The following is a 16,118-nucleotide window of genomic DNA, read 5'->3' as shown; positions in this document are numbered from 1 at the left end:
ATATATATATATATATATATATATATATATATATATATATATATATATATATTGTTGATAAATCACAAGGAAACAGTCTGTACTCACCCTGAAGATGTGAATTACATCTAAAGCTTGGGAACTTCTTTGCTTTTCTTTCCTTGTGTTATCAGTATATATATATATATATAGTAGGTATATATATATATATATATATATATATATATATATATATATATATATATATATATATAAATATATATATATTATATTTATATGTTATATATATATGTTATTTATATATATATATATATATATATATATATATATATAATATATATATATATATATATATATATATATATATATATATACATATATATATATATATATATATATACAGTGAGTTCTGCTATAACGCGTGTTTTGATAACGCGAATTTGCTCTAACGCGATTTATGAATTCGGAACAATATTTGTATAACGGGATCGCTTGTTTGCTATAACGCGATTTTTGCTTACTATTTCTCCAATTTTGTGGTATTAACTGTGAATATGGTAAAGAAGAATATCTCCAAAAAGCATTCTGATGATAGAATTCCCGGTGATTATCGTAAAAGAAAGGATATAACACTTGAAGAGAAGCTTGATGTTATCAACCTCAAAATCACCCTTCTCCCCCATCAAGTTACATTCAAATTTTTTCAAGGTAAAGTGTTAAATTTACTGTATGATTTCATTATTAGATATGAATGTAACATTTATTTAGACTGTGCTATCCTTTGTGTTAGGCTAACTACTAAATTTTTTCGATTTCGAGTAAACTGCACCTAACCCTATTTTCTCCATAAGCCCTGTTATTTCTATTACGCGATTTTCTATAACACGATATTTTACAAGAACACAATTATCGCGTTATAGCAGAACTATCTGTATATGTATATATATATATAAATATAAATAAATATATATATATATATATATATATATAAAGAGAGAGAGTATATATATATATATATATATATATATATATATATATATATATATATATATGTTGATAACCAGTACAAGGAAGAAGGTTCTAAGTTCTCAAGCTGTAATTCACATCTTCAGGGTGAGTACAGACTTTCTCCTTGTATACTGGGCACATACTCCAGATCACGTCACACCTACAGTGATTTACTTGCATATATATATAAATATATATATATGTATATATATATATATATATATATATATATATATATATATATATATATATATATATATATATATATAAAATATATATATATATATATATATATATATATATATATATATATATATATATATATATATATATATATATATATATATATATATATATATATATATATATATATATATATATAGTACAGGTTGACAACCCTTTATCCGAAATTCCGAAAACCGAAAGTTTTTTGTTTAGCAAATTTTTTTTTAATTTTCTTTTTTTTTTACAGGGATTAGCCCACCCGGGCATAGATCACTGACCCACATCGGGGCCTGGGGGGCGAAAATGTAATAGTAATAGTAATAGTAATAGTAATACTAATTATAATAATAATAATAATAATATTAATTCTAATAATACCCTTAATTATTCATAGAAAATAAAAATTTTAATTAAAAAATACACGAAAATAAAATAATAATGATAATAATACTGTATTAATAAAATAATAATAATAATAATAAAGAAAAAAATGAATTAATAATGAAAAAAAGATAAAAAGTGAGTAACATGACCTAGACCTATGAATTATTATTATTACCTGTATTATTATTATTATTATTATTATTATTATTATTATTATTATTATTATTATTATTATTATTATTATTGTTTTTGCCCTGGTAACCTAATGTAGGTCAGTGACTTAGCTCTGGATAGGAAAAAAAAAAAAAAACTAACCATTCTGAAAACCGAAAAATTCCGAAATCCGAAATGCCTCTGGCCCCAAGGATTTCGGATAAGGGATTGTCAACCTGGGTATAGGTGATTTAACGGCAATTTAGGGAAATTTTAGGATTGTTTCTGACTTCATGCATTTTTGGCTTTACTTTGTATGTACAGTACAGTATAGTCTGGATTTACGCGGTTTTTGTTTACGCGTTTGGTCATTTACGTGGCACCTTGCCAGAATGAAATGTTTTAATTACGCCGTAAATTTCATCATTTATGCGGGTGAAGTATAATTTGTTTATTTACTGAAGATATATATGTTTTTAGCTTATAAAATATATAATTTACATTGCTGGAATCCTTACAAGATGGTGATCATTTTAAATATAAACATCCTAAAATTTGCATTAGACATACAGGTTGTACCTCTCTAGTCCGGCAACCTCGGGACCTGACCGGTGCCGGACCATGGAAATTCACCCTTTTCCTGGATAGATAGTGACTTGTGCTTATGCTTGGAAGCACTAGCACCACTTTCTCTGCATCATGGTCTCTTTGAAGACATATTGAAGGGTTAAATGTCGTATAGTAGCTTCTCAAATTTCGCGAGTTTTTAATTCTTAAAGTATTTTATTGGAACACAAAAAAATAAATAAACAAACATTTTGACGGCGGAAACTTGAATTTCGATGGGTTTGAACGGCCCGCCAACGTGCAGACGACGTGCATAATCGTGTAAACAGCGTCATTTCTCTTATGTACAAAAGATTCATTATTGTTTATTACTGAATCTTTTTTATTGAATTATTGTTTATGTGTGCAAAATGAGCAATACAATTCATTAATAATACGTAGAAAATTAAAACACACGAGGAAATGACACAGCATTGTTTTCGTTGATTACAAAACCAGTGACTGACTGGTTCAACATATAAAACTGAAGAAAATAAGACCTTGGCTGTAGCTGTAGTAAAATTAATATGGTTGTTTTAAGTAATGTTATTTAATGTTAATAAATGGAACAATAGAACTAGCTAACGATAATGGTAAAGAAAAAAGAGAGATCGCGTATGTAAGTGCGCATGCGCACACGTGAAAACATATCATCATTACTTTACATAAGAATATGAAAGCAACACTTATTTACTGTTCATATATATTTTAATTAATGTTTCTGAATTTGTTTTTATTGAATTAATGTTTGTGTGTGCAAAATTAACAATACAATTTATTAATAATACGTGGAATATTAGAGGAGACGAGACGGCTGCCGGCATTGTTTATGTTAAAGCTTACGAAACCAGTGACTGATTGGTTCTACATATAAAACTGAAGAAAATAAGACCCTGAGTTTAGCTGCAGTAAAATTAATGTAAAAAATGAATATGGTTGCTTGAAGTACCTGTAATGTTATTTAATGTTAATAAATGGAACAATATAAGTAGCTAACCACTTAATGGTAAAAAAAAAAAAGTGAGACTGCTCGTATGTAAGTGCGCACATATGAAAATTTATCGTCATTACTCTACATAAGAATATGAAAGCAACACTTATTTACTGCTCATATATATTGAAGGGTTAAATGTTGTACTCTGTATAGACAAGCAGAGAGAGAGAGTGCAGCCGAACTGCCGGATGTAAATAAACCTTAATTTCCCGCGGCTTTTTTTTTTTTAAGGGGATTAGCCCACCCGGGCATAGGTCACTGACCCACATTGGGGCCTGAGGGGCAAAAATTTAATACTCCTGTAATAATAATAATAATTCAGATAAGTAAAAAAAAAAGAAAAAAAGCTGCCTATCTACCTATTGGACAAACTAAAATCGTTCCGGACCACAGAATGCGGGACTAGAGAGATACAACCTGTACAAATTTTAGATGTAATTTAAGATGATGATGAAAATGAGCAAAAATTTTATCTTTTGCGCAAAATATATGACATTTACATTCAAAATATTCCCTGTCCTGCAAGGAATCCAGCAATGTCAATTATATTGTCCTAACTTTAGTCTAAGGTATTATTTATTACTAAAAATGTAAATATACTGTTTTCACCCAAACATTTCTCTGGTATGGAGGGAGGGTGGGGGGTAGGGAGGGAGGGAGGGATCCAGCGAGTGTGGGAAGGGGGGGGGGAGTGTTGAGTCCATTATTTGAATGGACATTAGCCAGCGACTGTATTTCTCTTAAATATTAATTGTGTGAACATACCATCATAAAATTAAGATGTCATTTTTACTACAACGTACGTATTGTGTCTGAAAAGTGTAGTTTGGGGGTCGGCCCAGTCTCTATTTCAATTAATCCCATATGTTCTGCTATTTCGTTTACGCATTTCTCGTTTTATGCGGACCGCCACGGGTTCAATTGACCGCGTAATGGAGACTATACTGTACTTTTCTGTGAGCTGGAACCAATTACCCATTGAATTATGGATTCGGTTAACGAACGACTTTGTGGAACGAATTGTATTCGTTAACCAAGGGACCACTGTATATCACAAAAACTGTTTTTTAGAAAAAAAAATGGCTTTTTCTTTTTTCCTGAGCATATTTGTGAAGCCTTTTCACACCTGCCATGAGGTGGGTGTAGGCATCTCAACCATTAGAATAGGCTGGACCATGGCTGAGTCAAGATATACACTTCCACCCATATGTCCCACTCCCCTACACAGAACAAAATTGACCTTATTATACAGTATTTGATTTGGGAGACAAAGGTCCCATGCAGAGTGACAGTGACATAAGTAAAGACAATGACTTTCCTCAAGTTATGACTTGTGGTGTTAGTGAATCGTTAGGGAATTTGAGTGACAAGGATGAGGAATATGCTGGTGGTACTAGGGTAACTTCAACAATGCATGCGTCCATCCATGAGGCTCCCACATGGGACTGGAGTGATTATTTACTGCCCACAATCCCTGAACTTTGATGGCATAAATAAGGATTTTATTAGCTCTCTTCTTAATGGAACATACTTTTCTTCATTACAAATCATGTTCTCCATTGCATATTATCTGCAAAGTATGAAACAAAATAAAATAGTTATAACTGAATTCAACATTTACAAGCACTCACCTGGAGCGCGCAGGGCGAGCAAAGACAGAAAACCACAGGTGACCATCATATAAGTTTTTGTGAGATCTTGTATCAAAAAGGTGTTTAAATTCTGTCTTCTGGGCCTCTCCAGCCACAGCAATAAGTCTATCAATCTGTTGGGGGTGATGGTAATATGATATATTGTACTCTATATTGGGTAAACATTTTTACAGTAATGAGAAGAGAACAAAGTAACAAGTGTGAAAAACAGAGTACAAGGCCAGGTGAATGTGAGAGAGTAAAGTACTGTATAGGTAGAAAAATTAAATAGGCACTATCATATGTAGAGGTTATGTGCCTCCCCTCGCCTTCCTAAGAATTTAATGATAATAGAGTATTTAAGGAGTTCTATTTACACAGGCTGATTTCAATTATTTGTACTACAGAATAATGAGAGAAAAGTACTTTATACGCCCACCTCTCGTTTTACTCGGGGGTTACGTTCTTGAAAACCACCGCTTAATTCAAAAAGGCGTAAATTAAACATAATTTTCCCATAAGAATACATGTAAATGGTACAGGTTAGGGGAACCATCATATACCACACAGGGTATGAACAGTGCTCTCACTTAAACCAAGCACGCGGCCAACCTCGGACACACGCTCTCCTCTCTGAAGGCGGGTGATCACATTTAATTTCACGTCCATTGTGATTGTTTTTCGTGCCTATTTAGAAAATAACTTTACTGGTTTGGCTGGACAAGGGGGAAATGCCAATCAAAGTGCCTTTTATGTAAGAGAGAAATTTAATCAATTCTTTAACAGCCCATCTGGCTCTATACCTTGGCAGTAGACTGCTTGAGTAAATGTTTATTCAAGATTAGTTAAATCAAACAATGCAGTGTTACATAACAATAAAGGATAACCTCTTAACTGGTTTGTTTAGTTCATCTCCTATGATTTTCACAGTCTGTCCTAATAAACATTATCGCTATATTTTTTGTTGGACATATCATATAGTTCTTCATATCTGCGAACCAGTTCAATTAGCTGCTCGTTCATGATGTGAAATAAAAGTGAATAAATCAACTAGGCCTATATCAAGCTGTAGACCCTTCCGCCTGCTCTCTAGCTCAAACGGACTGTTACTGACTGCGTGTCTGTTCACACCATCCATAACGTATTGGAAACGGTTCGGTACGGAAACGTTTCATCACGTCAAAATATTCTCTTGGAGATACCGAGATGTGACGGAACGGAACCAAATTAATACGTGATGGTGACGTGCCGGTTAGGTGTGAACAGCTCCATTTGATTACATGTAAGAAATTTTGATGGACCGTTGCCTTTATTAGTTGTGGTTGCAGTTGCAAAGCTTCATGGCATCACTAATGTATAATGTGTCTCCACATGCCCCGGTTTATTCACTGATCAGTTATCTAAGTGCAAAAGTAGCCAAATCGAGCCATCATGTATCAATTAATTATAAAATAGAAATTATAAAGTAAAAATGTTATAAAATAATGGTTTAGTAGTGCTGTTAATGTGTGTGCTGTGTAAGTGTTTGGCATGTCACCTCACTCTGTAGGTCTGAGTGTATTAATGGAATTAATCTCGATTTAGTGAACTTGTTCACTAAATTGAGCGAAAAAATTTTCCGCTAATTCGAGAGTTCATTATATTGGATTTTGTAACTTATGTTTTCTTTATGTAACCATGTCATAATTTCTTACCTGGAAGTCATCATGTTCAACAGCAAACCAACAGTTAGCAATAAATTCAAACTTCTGACCGGTCTGGACATCTCTGAAGACGATGTAGCGAAGGTACCAAGAAGCTTCACTATCCTAATGAAAAGAAGTACATAAAATTAATAAATATTTTCTTCAGCTCAAAGCATAATGAAAGAGTAAATTTTGTCAAACATTTCTTTAGTAACTATCTTTACACAGTCAATGATAAAAAAGAAGAAGAAAAAAAAGGAAGATTGACCAATGATTCAGCTTTACACCCAAGTGGGTTTGAGTAACTCCAAGTCCAGCAAATGTACAGGGTCAAAAGGAATAGTTACTTGGATTGAAGACACCCTGTAATGACCACAGTCGTACATGTTAGTTAACGTGAAATCAAACGATTCATATTACGCTCAATAGCCCACAAAACATGTAGCTGTGACCTTTTTATATAGTCCCCCAGCTGAGGCGTCCAGTTTCTTATTGCTTCAGGACGTCTGAACCTACGTTTTCTCTCAATTTCATATATCTCCAAGACTATGTTATTTCTTCAGAGCTCATACCATGTTTGTAGAATTGAAATTGAGTAAGAACCCATTGATATTATATTGTGTTAGATATGTCTGATTACAGATGAAACATTCAAGATCCCTTGTGAGTGATATTGAAAGCTTCAACTGTATGTATTGTAAGTAAAACTTGTCAAATAAGTGAGTGTTGAGTCTGCCAGTAAGAATGACGAAGTACTGCACTAATCTTGCCCATGAGTTTCCAAATACTACTGAAGTTAGATTATTTTAATGCCCAAACCTCAGAGAATCTGATATTTGTAGTTTGATTATTGTCAGTTGTCTATTTAAGAAAGCAATTAATTTCCTGAATAAATCTGTCAAACTCTATATCTCCAAGATCTAAACGTATACCCACAGAGGGCCCTTGTGTGTAGTTTTGCTGAGCCTGTAAAAATAGTGTTGTAAGCGTGTGTATATAACGTTCATTTAACTTTTTCTTGGCAAGCTCACCTCTGATTAGATTATAAAAATAGACATAAGAAAATTCACCGGACCCATGACACTGATTTTCATAGCAAAATGTACAACAGCTGATTTAAATGTAATTTCTGTAATTGCATAATTAGCCTTACTGGCATGTCTGGTGCATGGCTGAGTTGCCAGATGCCCATATATAAATGAATGCACAAGGAAGACTCACACGCTTGTGACTCTTCCTCATCGCATATCCAGGTATGTGAACGTTTGTTTCCCACCGCCATGTTAAGTCAGTTTAACTCAGTGAATTTTGTGAATATCAGTGTTCATGTTTTAACATAGAGAAATGATCATGTGCCAAGTATAATTAAAGTAACGTAAGTATCGTCTGTATCATTGCCAGACGTATGTTATGTGTAGTTGAAGTTAGACCTTTTAACACACTCGTGACTCTTCCTCAACACATCTCCAGGCACTGTCTGTGTTGTCACCACTACCGAGGTGTGGTAGCCGCCTACGGGCAAGATGTTCCTTGAAGAATGTCTTTAATATGGCGAGATTAGAATCTAAGGACAAGAGCACCCAGGGAACACCGTATAAAGACACACTGCATCGAGTCTACCCCAGGCGCTACTGGCCAGCGAGCTTCTGCTGTTTGTTGTAGTAAACAGCTCCCGCACCCAGTGTAACCGAGTCTTGCCAGGTGCACTAATCTGGGTTATATGTGCCAAGAACTATTGTTATACATGATTGGGGATAATTAGCAGAAATATAGTTATCTCATGTTGAGTATTGTAACCATAAATATTGATGATACCAGTGGTAGCGCTCGTTATGTGGGTTGTGAGTAGATCATTCATATGTACAGTACTTGTTACATCATTAAACAAATAATATATTATTTGTTTGACAAATAAAATGGTTAATTTACACACTTGTCAACAACACATATTAACCCATCACTTATAACCTCATGTTATTTTGGAATGAAAAACATGGAACATTTACTAGAACTCAGTTGGTAGTACAGCTCCTCCCTGACTTACGACCTACTCGACCTACGTCCACCCGCACTTACGATCTGCTCTGTCCGTACGACCATCCGCACATACGACCGCTCGGTCGGGATCAATTTTTTTTTCAAATGACGAGCGCATTTTCTATACCAAAACGTTTCCATCCCGTACGAGAGTGTGGCTTGGGTCACCGCATGGGTACAGCTCCCACGCAGTAGAGCGTTTAGTTGGTGTTTGGCTGTCGTATCCTATACTGATCTCGCAGTGTACTGACATTATTTTCGTATTTAATTGACTTTATAATGACTGGTAAGCATAGAAGTGAGAGTGCTGTTGGTGCTCAGAAGAAAAGGAGACAGTCAATGACTTTTGAGACGAAAATGAAGATAATAATGCAGTATGAAAACAGAAAAACTGTAGCAACAATTTCACGTGACCTAGGGTTTTCGCACTCGACGATATTCACTATTATGAAGGACAAGGAACGTATTCGTGATGTAGTGAAAGGAACAACACCAATAAAGGGAACTATAATTACAAAGAAAAGACAAGGTCCTCTTCATGATATGGAAAAATTATTGGTGATATGGATGGAAGACCAAATACAGAAGCATGTACCCTTAAGCCTTACAGGCTAAAGCAAGAAGCCTGTTCGTAAGCCTGAAGGAGCAGGCAGGAGATGAGTGCGACCAAACCTTCACAGCAAGTCATGGGTGGTTCCAAAGGTTTAAGAACCACTACAGTTTACATAATGTCAAGCTGAGTGGAGAGGCAGCTAGTGCTGATGTTGGTGCTGCCGAAGCTTTTAAGGAGGAGCTAGATCATGTCATCGTGGAGGGAAATTATTTACCTGAGCAAATATTCAATGTCGATGAAACTTGAATATTATGGAAGCGCATGCCTGAACGGACATATATCCACAAAGAGGCGAAAACAATGCCGGGATTCAAGGACAGAATTACACTTCTGTTGGGGGGGGAATGTTGCTGGTTTCAAGATCAAGCCTTTCATGATCTATCATTCAGAGAACCCCAGGGCTTTTAAACATGTCAGCAAACACACACTGCCAGTGTTTTATTGCAGAAACAAGAAAGCCTGGATGACTTCAGCACTGTTTGAGGATTGGTTCATGAATTGTTTCATTCCTCGAGCCAAGGAGTATTGTCTTCAACAAGGGATTGCATTCAAGATTTTGCTGATTTTAGATAATGCTCCGGGACACCCACCACACCTGGACGACATGCACTCTGATGTTAAGGTAGTCTACCTTCCACCAAACACTACCTCTGTCATCCAACCCATGAATCAAGGTGCTATTGCTACTTTTAAAGCAAATTAATTACGTACGACCTTCGCTCAGGCTGTTGCTGCTACTGAAGGTGAGAAAACGCTCAGAGAGTTTTGGAAGGACTACAACATTTTGACATGTATAAAGAACATTATTGCAGCATGGGATCAGGTTACACAACAGTGCATGAATGGAATATGGAAGAAAACACTGAAAAGATATGTGAACAGTTTTAGAGGATTTAATGAAAATGAAGCAATTCCTGAGACTAGTAACAAGATAGTGGAGTTAGGTAAACAGCTTCAGTTAGAAATTGATAATGAAGATGTTGAATAGTTGGTTGAAAGTGTAGCAGAAGAGCTCAGTAACAAGGACCTTATTGAACTGGAAGCACACAAAAATGCAGAGGAAGAAGAGAGTTGAAATGTAGAAAAAGGACCTGCACCCCCCAAAAATTTTTCAGTGAAGCAAATGTCAGAGGCATTTGCTACAATTAATAAGGGGATGCAAATGTTTGACGGAATGGATCAAAATTATGAGCGTTTTGCCAAAGTTGACAGAATGGTCCAAGATGCACTTGCTTGCTACAGGGAAATTTATAATGAAAAGAAAAAACAAACTTTGCAGTCTAAATTGAACATCTATTTTAAGAAGTCCCGCATTGCTGTCTCCTCACGCCCCACCAGTGCTGCCTCTTCACTCCCTCAAGATGATCCAATACCTTCAACCAGCAATTTTCCCCTGTACATAAACCTGTCTGAAGAAAGCAACATTGATGACCTGCCCAGCCCTGTCTCCTCTGCTTCATCCATTTAATATAGTCTCCATGTTTCCTGTAAATAGAAAATTATGAGGGCCCTGTGTGCATTCAGCTGACTACATTAAAGGTAAGTGCTCAATCACACTGTATTACTTTTACTGTACTGTACTTCATTGTAGATATAATGTACTGTTTTTTTTCCTATGTCCAACTTACGACCATTCCGACTTACAACCTGGATTTGGGTCCCTAACCCCGTCGTAAGTCGGGGAGTAGCTGTATATGAAATTATTATAGATACTAAAGAAAAGATAACTAGAGACTAAAAATCCCTCTTACACAGCTATAGAAAAAAGTAATGAGTAGAATGTAAATAGAAACTTTTGCCAACAAACCCCCCCCCCCCTTATAAACCTAAATTGGAGAAAGCATAACAGTTTTATAGAAGAGTACAGGAATACCTTGCTATTCACTACTCCAATAATTGCAACCCTGCTTATTTGCAAATGAGAAACTGGGCCAACCTTGAGTTGTGTCGTTGTTACTTTTCAACTCATAATTTCGAGTAGATATATGTAATGCACTGTATTGTACTGTACTGTACTGTATTTTATTAAATAACTTTTGCTCTGGTGCATGCACACACAATTGTTCATAAGGAATGTGTAAACAATAGAAATAAAATAAATGATTATTATAAAGTCGAAAACATAAATATAAACATATATGTCCACGGTAGTTAGCATGCGACCTTGGGAGGGGAAGGAGGAAGTGGGATGGGATTGTGGGGTAGAGGAAGGAGGGTGGTGGGTGTGGGGGGTCTGAGGTAGTGATGGTCACTGAATTGGGGTGTAGGGGAAGGAGGTGGGAGGGAGGGAGGCTGGCAGGAGGGAGGGTTGGAGGCAGTGGATATCATACAGCTCGGCTCTGGCTGAAGCTAATCCATCTCTGCATCACATAAATTATGATGTAGGTGGTAGTAAAGGAGGTAAGTGATGAGGAAGTGATGCGTCTATCAGTTTCTTTGGTAACACTGCTCCAGCAGCACTGCCGGATGCTATTGAACAGCTGATACCTACACACAAAATTGAGTGTAGGTGAGCAACTTTGTACCCCTTCAACATTACAATACATAACAGCAAGGTGTGGATGATTAGAGAGATTGAGTGTTGCCAAGAGCTCCTTAACAGCTAATCTTTAACCTGCCACCATACAGCCACACACTTGTGCATCAGTTAATTATGTTGAGAGAGAGAGAGAGAGAGAAGAGAGAGGAGAGAGAGAGAGAGAGAGAGAGAGAGAGAGAGAGAGAGAGAGAGAGAGAGAGAGAGAGAGAGAGAGAGAGAGAGAGAGAGAGAGAGAGAGAGAGAGAGAGAGAGAGAGAGAGAGAGAGAGAGAGAGAGAGAGAGAGAGAGAGAGAGAGAGAGAGAGAGAGAGAGGAGAGAGAGAGAGAGAGAGAGAGAGAGAGAGAGAGAGAGAGAGAGAGAGAGAGAGAGAGAGAGAGAGAGAGAGAGAGAGAGAGAGAGAGAGAGAGAGAGAGAGAGAGAGAGAGAGAGAGAGAGAGAGAGAGAGAGAGAGAGAGAGAGAGAGAGAGAGAGAGAGAGAGAGAGAGAGAGAGAGAGAGAGAGAGAGAGAGAGAGAGAGAGAGAGAGAGAGAGAGAGAGAGAGAGAGAGAGAGAGAGAGAGAGAGAGAGAGAGAGAGAGAGAGAGAGAGAGAGAGAGAGAGAGAGAGAGAGAGAGAGAGAGAGAGAGAGAGAGAGAGAGAGAGAGAGAGAGAGAGAGAGAGAGAGAGAGAGAGAGAGAGAGAGAGAGAGAGAGAGAGAGAGAGAGAGAGAGAGAGAGAGAGAGAGAGAGAGAGAGAGAGAGAGAGAGAGAGAGAGAGAGAGAGAGAGAGAGAGAGAGAGAGAGAGAGAGAGAGAGAGAGAGAGAGAGAGAGAGAGAGAGAGAGAGAGAGAGAGAGAGAGAGAGAGAGAGAGAGAGAGAGAGAGAGAGAGAGAGAGAGAGAGAGAGAGAGAGAGAGAGAGAGAGAGAGAGAGAGAGAGAGAGAGAGAGAGAGAGAGAGAGAGAGAGAGAGAGAGAGAGAGAGAGAGAGAGAGAGAGAGAGAGAGAGAGAGAGAGAGAGAGAGAGAGAGAGAGAGAGAGAGAGAGAGAGAGAGAGAGAGAGAGAGAGAGAGAGAGAGAGAGAGAGAGAGAGAGAGAGAGAGAGAGAGAGAGAGAGAGAGAGAGAGAGAGAGAGAGAGAGAGAGAGAGAGAGAGAGAGAGAGAGAGAGAGAGAGAGAGAGAGAGAGAGAGAGAGAGAGAGAGAGAGAGAGAGAGAGAGAGAGAGAGAGAGAGAGAGAGAGAGAGAGAGAGAGAGAGAGAGAGAGAGAGAGAGAGAGAGAGAGAGAGAGAGAGAGAGAGAGAGAGAGAGAGAGAGAGAGAGAGAGAGAGAGAGAGAGAGAGAGAGAGAGAGAGAGAGAGAGAGAGAGAGAGAGAGAGAGAGAGAGAGAGAGAGAGAGAGAGAGAGAGAGAGAGAGAGAGAGAGAGAGAGAGAGAGAGAGAGAGAGAGAGAGAGAGAGAGAGAGAGAGAGAGAGAGAGAGAGAGAGAGAGAGAGAGAGAGAGAGAGAGAGAGAGAGAGAGAGAGAGAGAGAGAGAGAGAGAGAGAGAGAGAGAGAGAGAGAGAGAGAGAGAGAGAGAGAGAGAGAGAGAGAGAGAGAGAGAGAGAGAGAGAGAGTGGCTTAGTAATTGGAGTGTGTGGGTAGTGTTTACTTTTACTTTACTTTTATCCTCTTCACCACTGATTGGCTCGTTAGCCGCTTGGGCGATCGGTCACGTCTCTGTTACGCACTGTTGGCAAGTACTGGGCATGCATCGGCTCCTGAATGTGCCTGAACCTGCTCCAGTGTTGGTCAAGTCTGGTCTTGAAAGAGCTCACACTCGGTGCAGTCACAACACTTTCTGGTAGATTGTTCCAAGAGTTCACAAAACTCACTCCAAAAAAGTTTGCCCTCACAGTTTTCTGGACTTGCGGCTTCTTCAATCTTGAGCTGTGACCCCTTGTGGGGCGAGCATCCACCAGCTCCAAGTAAGGACACTCAACTGAGTAGTGCCCTCTGAGATGTTTATACACCTCAATTAGGTAGCCCCTTACCCGACTGTAGTATAAGCTAGGCAAGTTCAGGAACTCCAATCTCTCAGGGTAGCTGAGGTGCCGAAGTGCAGGCACCAGTCTGGTGGCCCTCCTTTGATCATTTTCAACCAACTGACAGTCCCTAGCATATCTCGGGGACCAGACGGGGTGACAGTACACCAGATGGGGAAGCACTTCACTCTTGAAGATTGTTACGAGGGATGGACGTCTAGATATCTGAACAACCTTCTTATAAGACCCAATAATTTATTTGCCTGATTTACCTTCTTCTCGCAATGGCCCGAGAACTTCAGCTCATTGTCAACATACACACCTTGGTCCTTCTCACATTCAGTCTCAAATAGTGCAGTTACTTCATCCCGTTGGGACATATGATACGCGTCCTTACCGTCGATACACCCTAGGTGCATCCTTTTACACTTCGTGATATTGAATGTCAGCAGCCATTTCTTTGGCCATTCTTGGAGCTCACAGAGATCCTTCCGCAGCTCTTCACAGTTCGCTTGGTTCTTGATTTCCCGAAATAACTTGGCGCCATCCGCAAACATTTGTATGGAGGAGTGTACAGTGTCAGGCATGTGATTTATGAAACAAACAAACAACAGCAGGTCCAATACACTACCCTGTGGTACCCCGCTTGTGACAGGTACAGATGATAATTTCGTGCCATAAACCACCACGCACTGCTTGCGATCATGTAGAAAATCTTCTATCCACGCGAGGAAATTTCCCCAATTGTGTACCCTTCCAGTTTAATTTTCAGCCTTTCAAGAGGTACACTGCCGAAAGCTGTATGTAGTATATTTATTATCATTATTATAATAATGAAACGAGTTCTTTAAGAATAAGCCGCAACTAGAAATTGATTGGTAATTAGTAATCTAGGGCAGTCCAAGGGTACTGTAATGTTAAAGGTCAAAGAGATCTTGTTTCCTATTTTGCTTGTTATGTTCTAAAATTCTCCCGTGGTTGGCAAAACAATGGGAAATAAGAGGTTTGGGGAAGTAACCCCTGAGAGACAAGCCAGAAGGCCTATAATGTATAGATCAAGGTTTAAAATCAGTGCAGGGCGTAAGCTATACTTAAAAACTGCTTTTTATACTGTGTGAAAATACAGTACTAACAGTATGTTGTACAGGTATATATATATATAAAAAAAAAGTGAAATGGAAGTCCCTCCAAACACTGCTGCATGCACTTGATGCTCTCCCTAGCTACACAAAGGAATGTTTGAAGCCATGAATTTACTTAATTATTCAATAGACTAAAACAAAAGTCTTCCCCAGCCTCTTTGACATTACACTACCCTTGGACTAAGCTGGATTACTACTTACCATCAAATTCTAGCCTGTGAACCTATTTCACAAGTATGAATAAGGATAACCCAAAGATATGGATATAATAACCTGACAGAAGGTGTTAAAAAGAAAGAAAATACACCAAAAAATCAATGTATAGTATTCCATAAGAGATTTACGGTAAATAAAGTATCCAATCAAGATATACAAATACTGCATATAAACTACAAATAAATACTGTACCTTGCCACTGTTGTCATGCCAGATCCTAAGGAACTGAATGTTACCGAGGCATTCGGGAACAGTCATAACAAATATATCAATGGCATTTCTCTTGAACAATAATCGCTCCGGGTCAGCAAAAGTCCTTACATCTGTTTCACTTCGTTCTCCCGTGAGAATGAACTGTACCTTGCTGGTGGTGCTTGCCTCCTCCTTGCCACCCGTGAACACCATAACTTCATAGAGGTACTGCATAAGATAAAGGCTTATTGAGGTTCTGTATGAAATAAATTTATATTAATTTTATAAACTATAAATATTTGTGGATGAAATGGGAATATATATATATATATATATATATATATATATATATATATATATATATATATATATATATATATATATATATATATATATATATATATATATATATATATATATATATATATATATATATATATATATATATATATATATATATATATATATATATATATGGGGGGCTTTTGTCTGGGTGGCTTTCGTCTGGGGGGCTTTTGTCTGTACCCCAGTGAGGATAGTGTCTTAGTATAAAATCGCAATGCTGTGAAACAAAATCTTAATATTTAATCTCAGTACCGCAGCAAAAGTCACATCAATATTTTTTAACCAATACTTTAATATTTCTTACCTTATAGTATTATGTCTTCCAACGAAGTAAATAACTGGATCGAAAACACAAGAGAACTTAAAAGTCGTCT

General features: G+C 37.4%; 1 protein-coding gene across 1 annotated transcript; it reads right to left on the bottom strand.

Annotated features, from left to right (window-relative positions):
- Positions 1–4,980: 4,980 nt before the first annotated feature.
- LOC121865333 (polycystic kidney disease protein 1-like 3) lies at positions 4,981–15,627 on the bottom strand (the record flags this gene model as incomplete). The annotated part of the gene is made up of 3 exons (XM_042364672.1): positions 4,981–5,114; positions 6,675–6,788; positions 15,400–15,627. Coding segments are annotated over 3 exons (476 nt in total), but the record flags the coding sequence as incomplete, so codon positions are not given.
- Between the last annotated feature and the right edge of the window lie 491 nt (positions 15,628–16,118).

The sequence above is a fragment of the Homarus americanus genome, unplaced genomic scaffold (assembly GCF_018991925.1).
Source record: "Homarus americanus isolate GMGI-L3 unplaced genomic scaffold, GMGI_Hamer_2.0 scaffold40951, whole genome shotgun sequence".
In the NCBI taxonomy this organism is placed as follows: domain Eukaryota; kingdom Metazoa; phylum Arthropoda; class Malacostraca; order Decapoda; family Nephropidae; genus Homarus; species Homarus americanus.
Note: the sequence above shows the minus strand (reverse complement) of the source record. Positions and strands in the feature narration are given on the sequence as shown.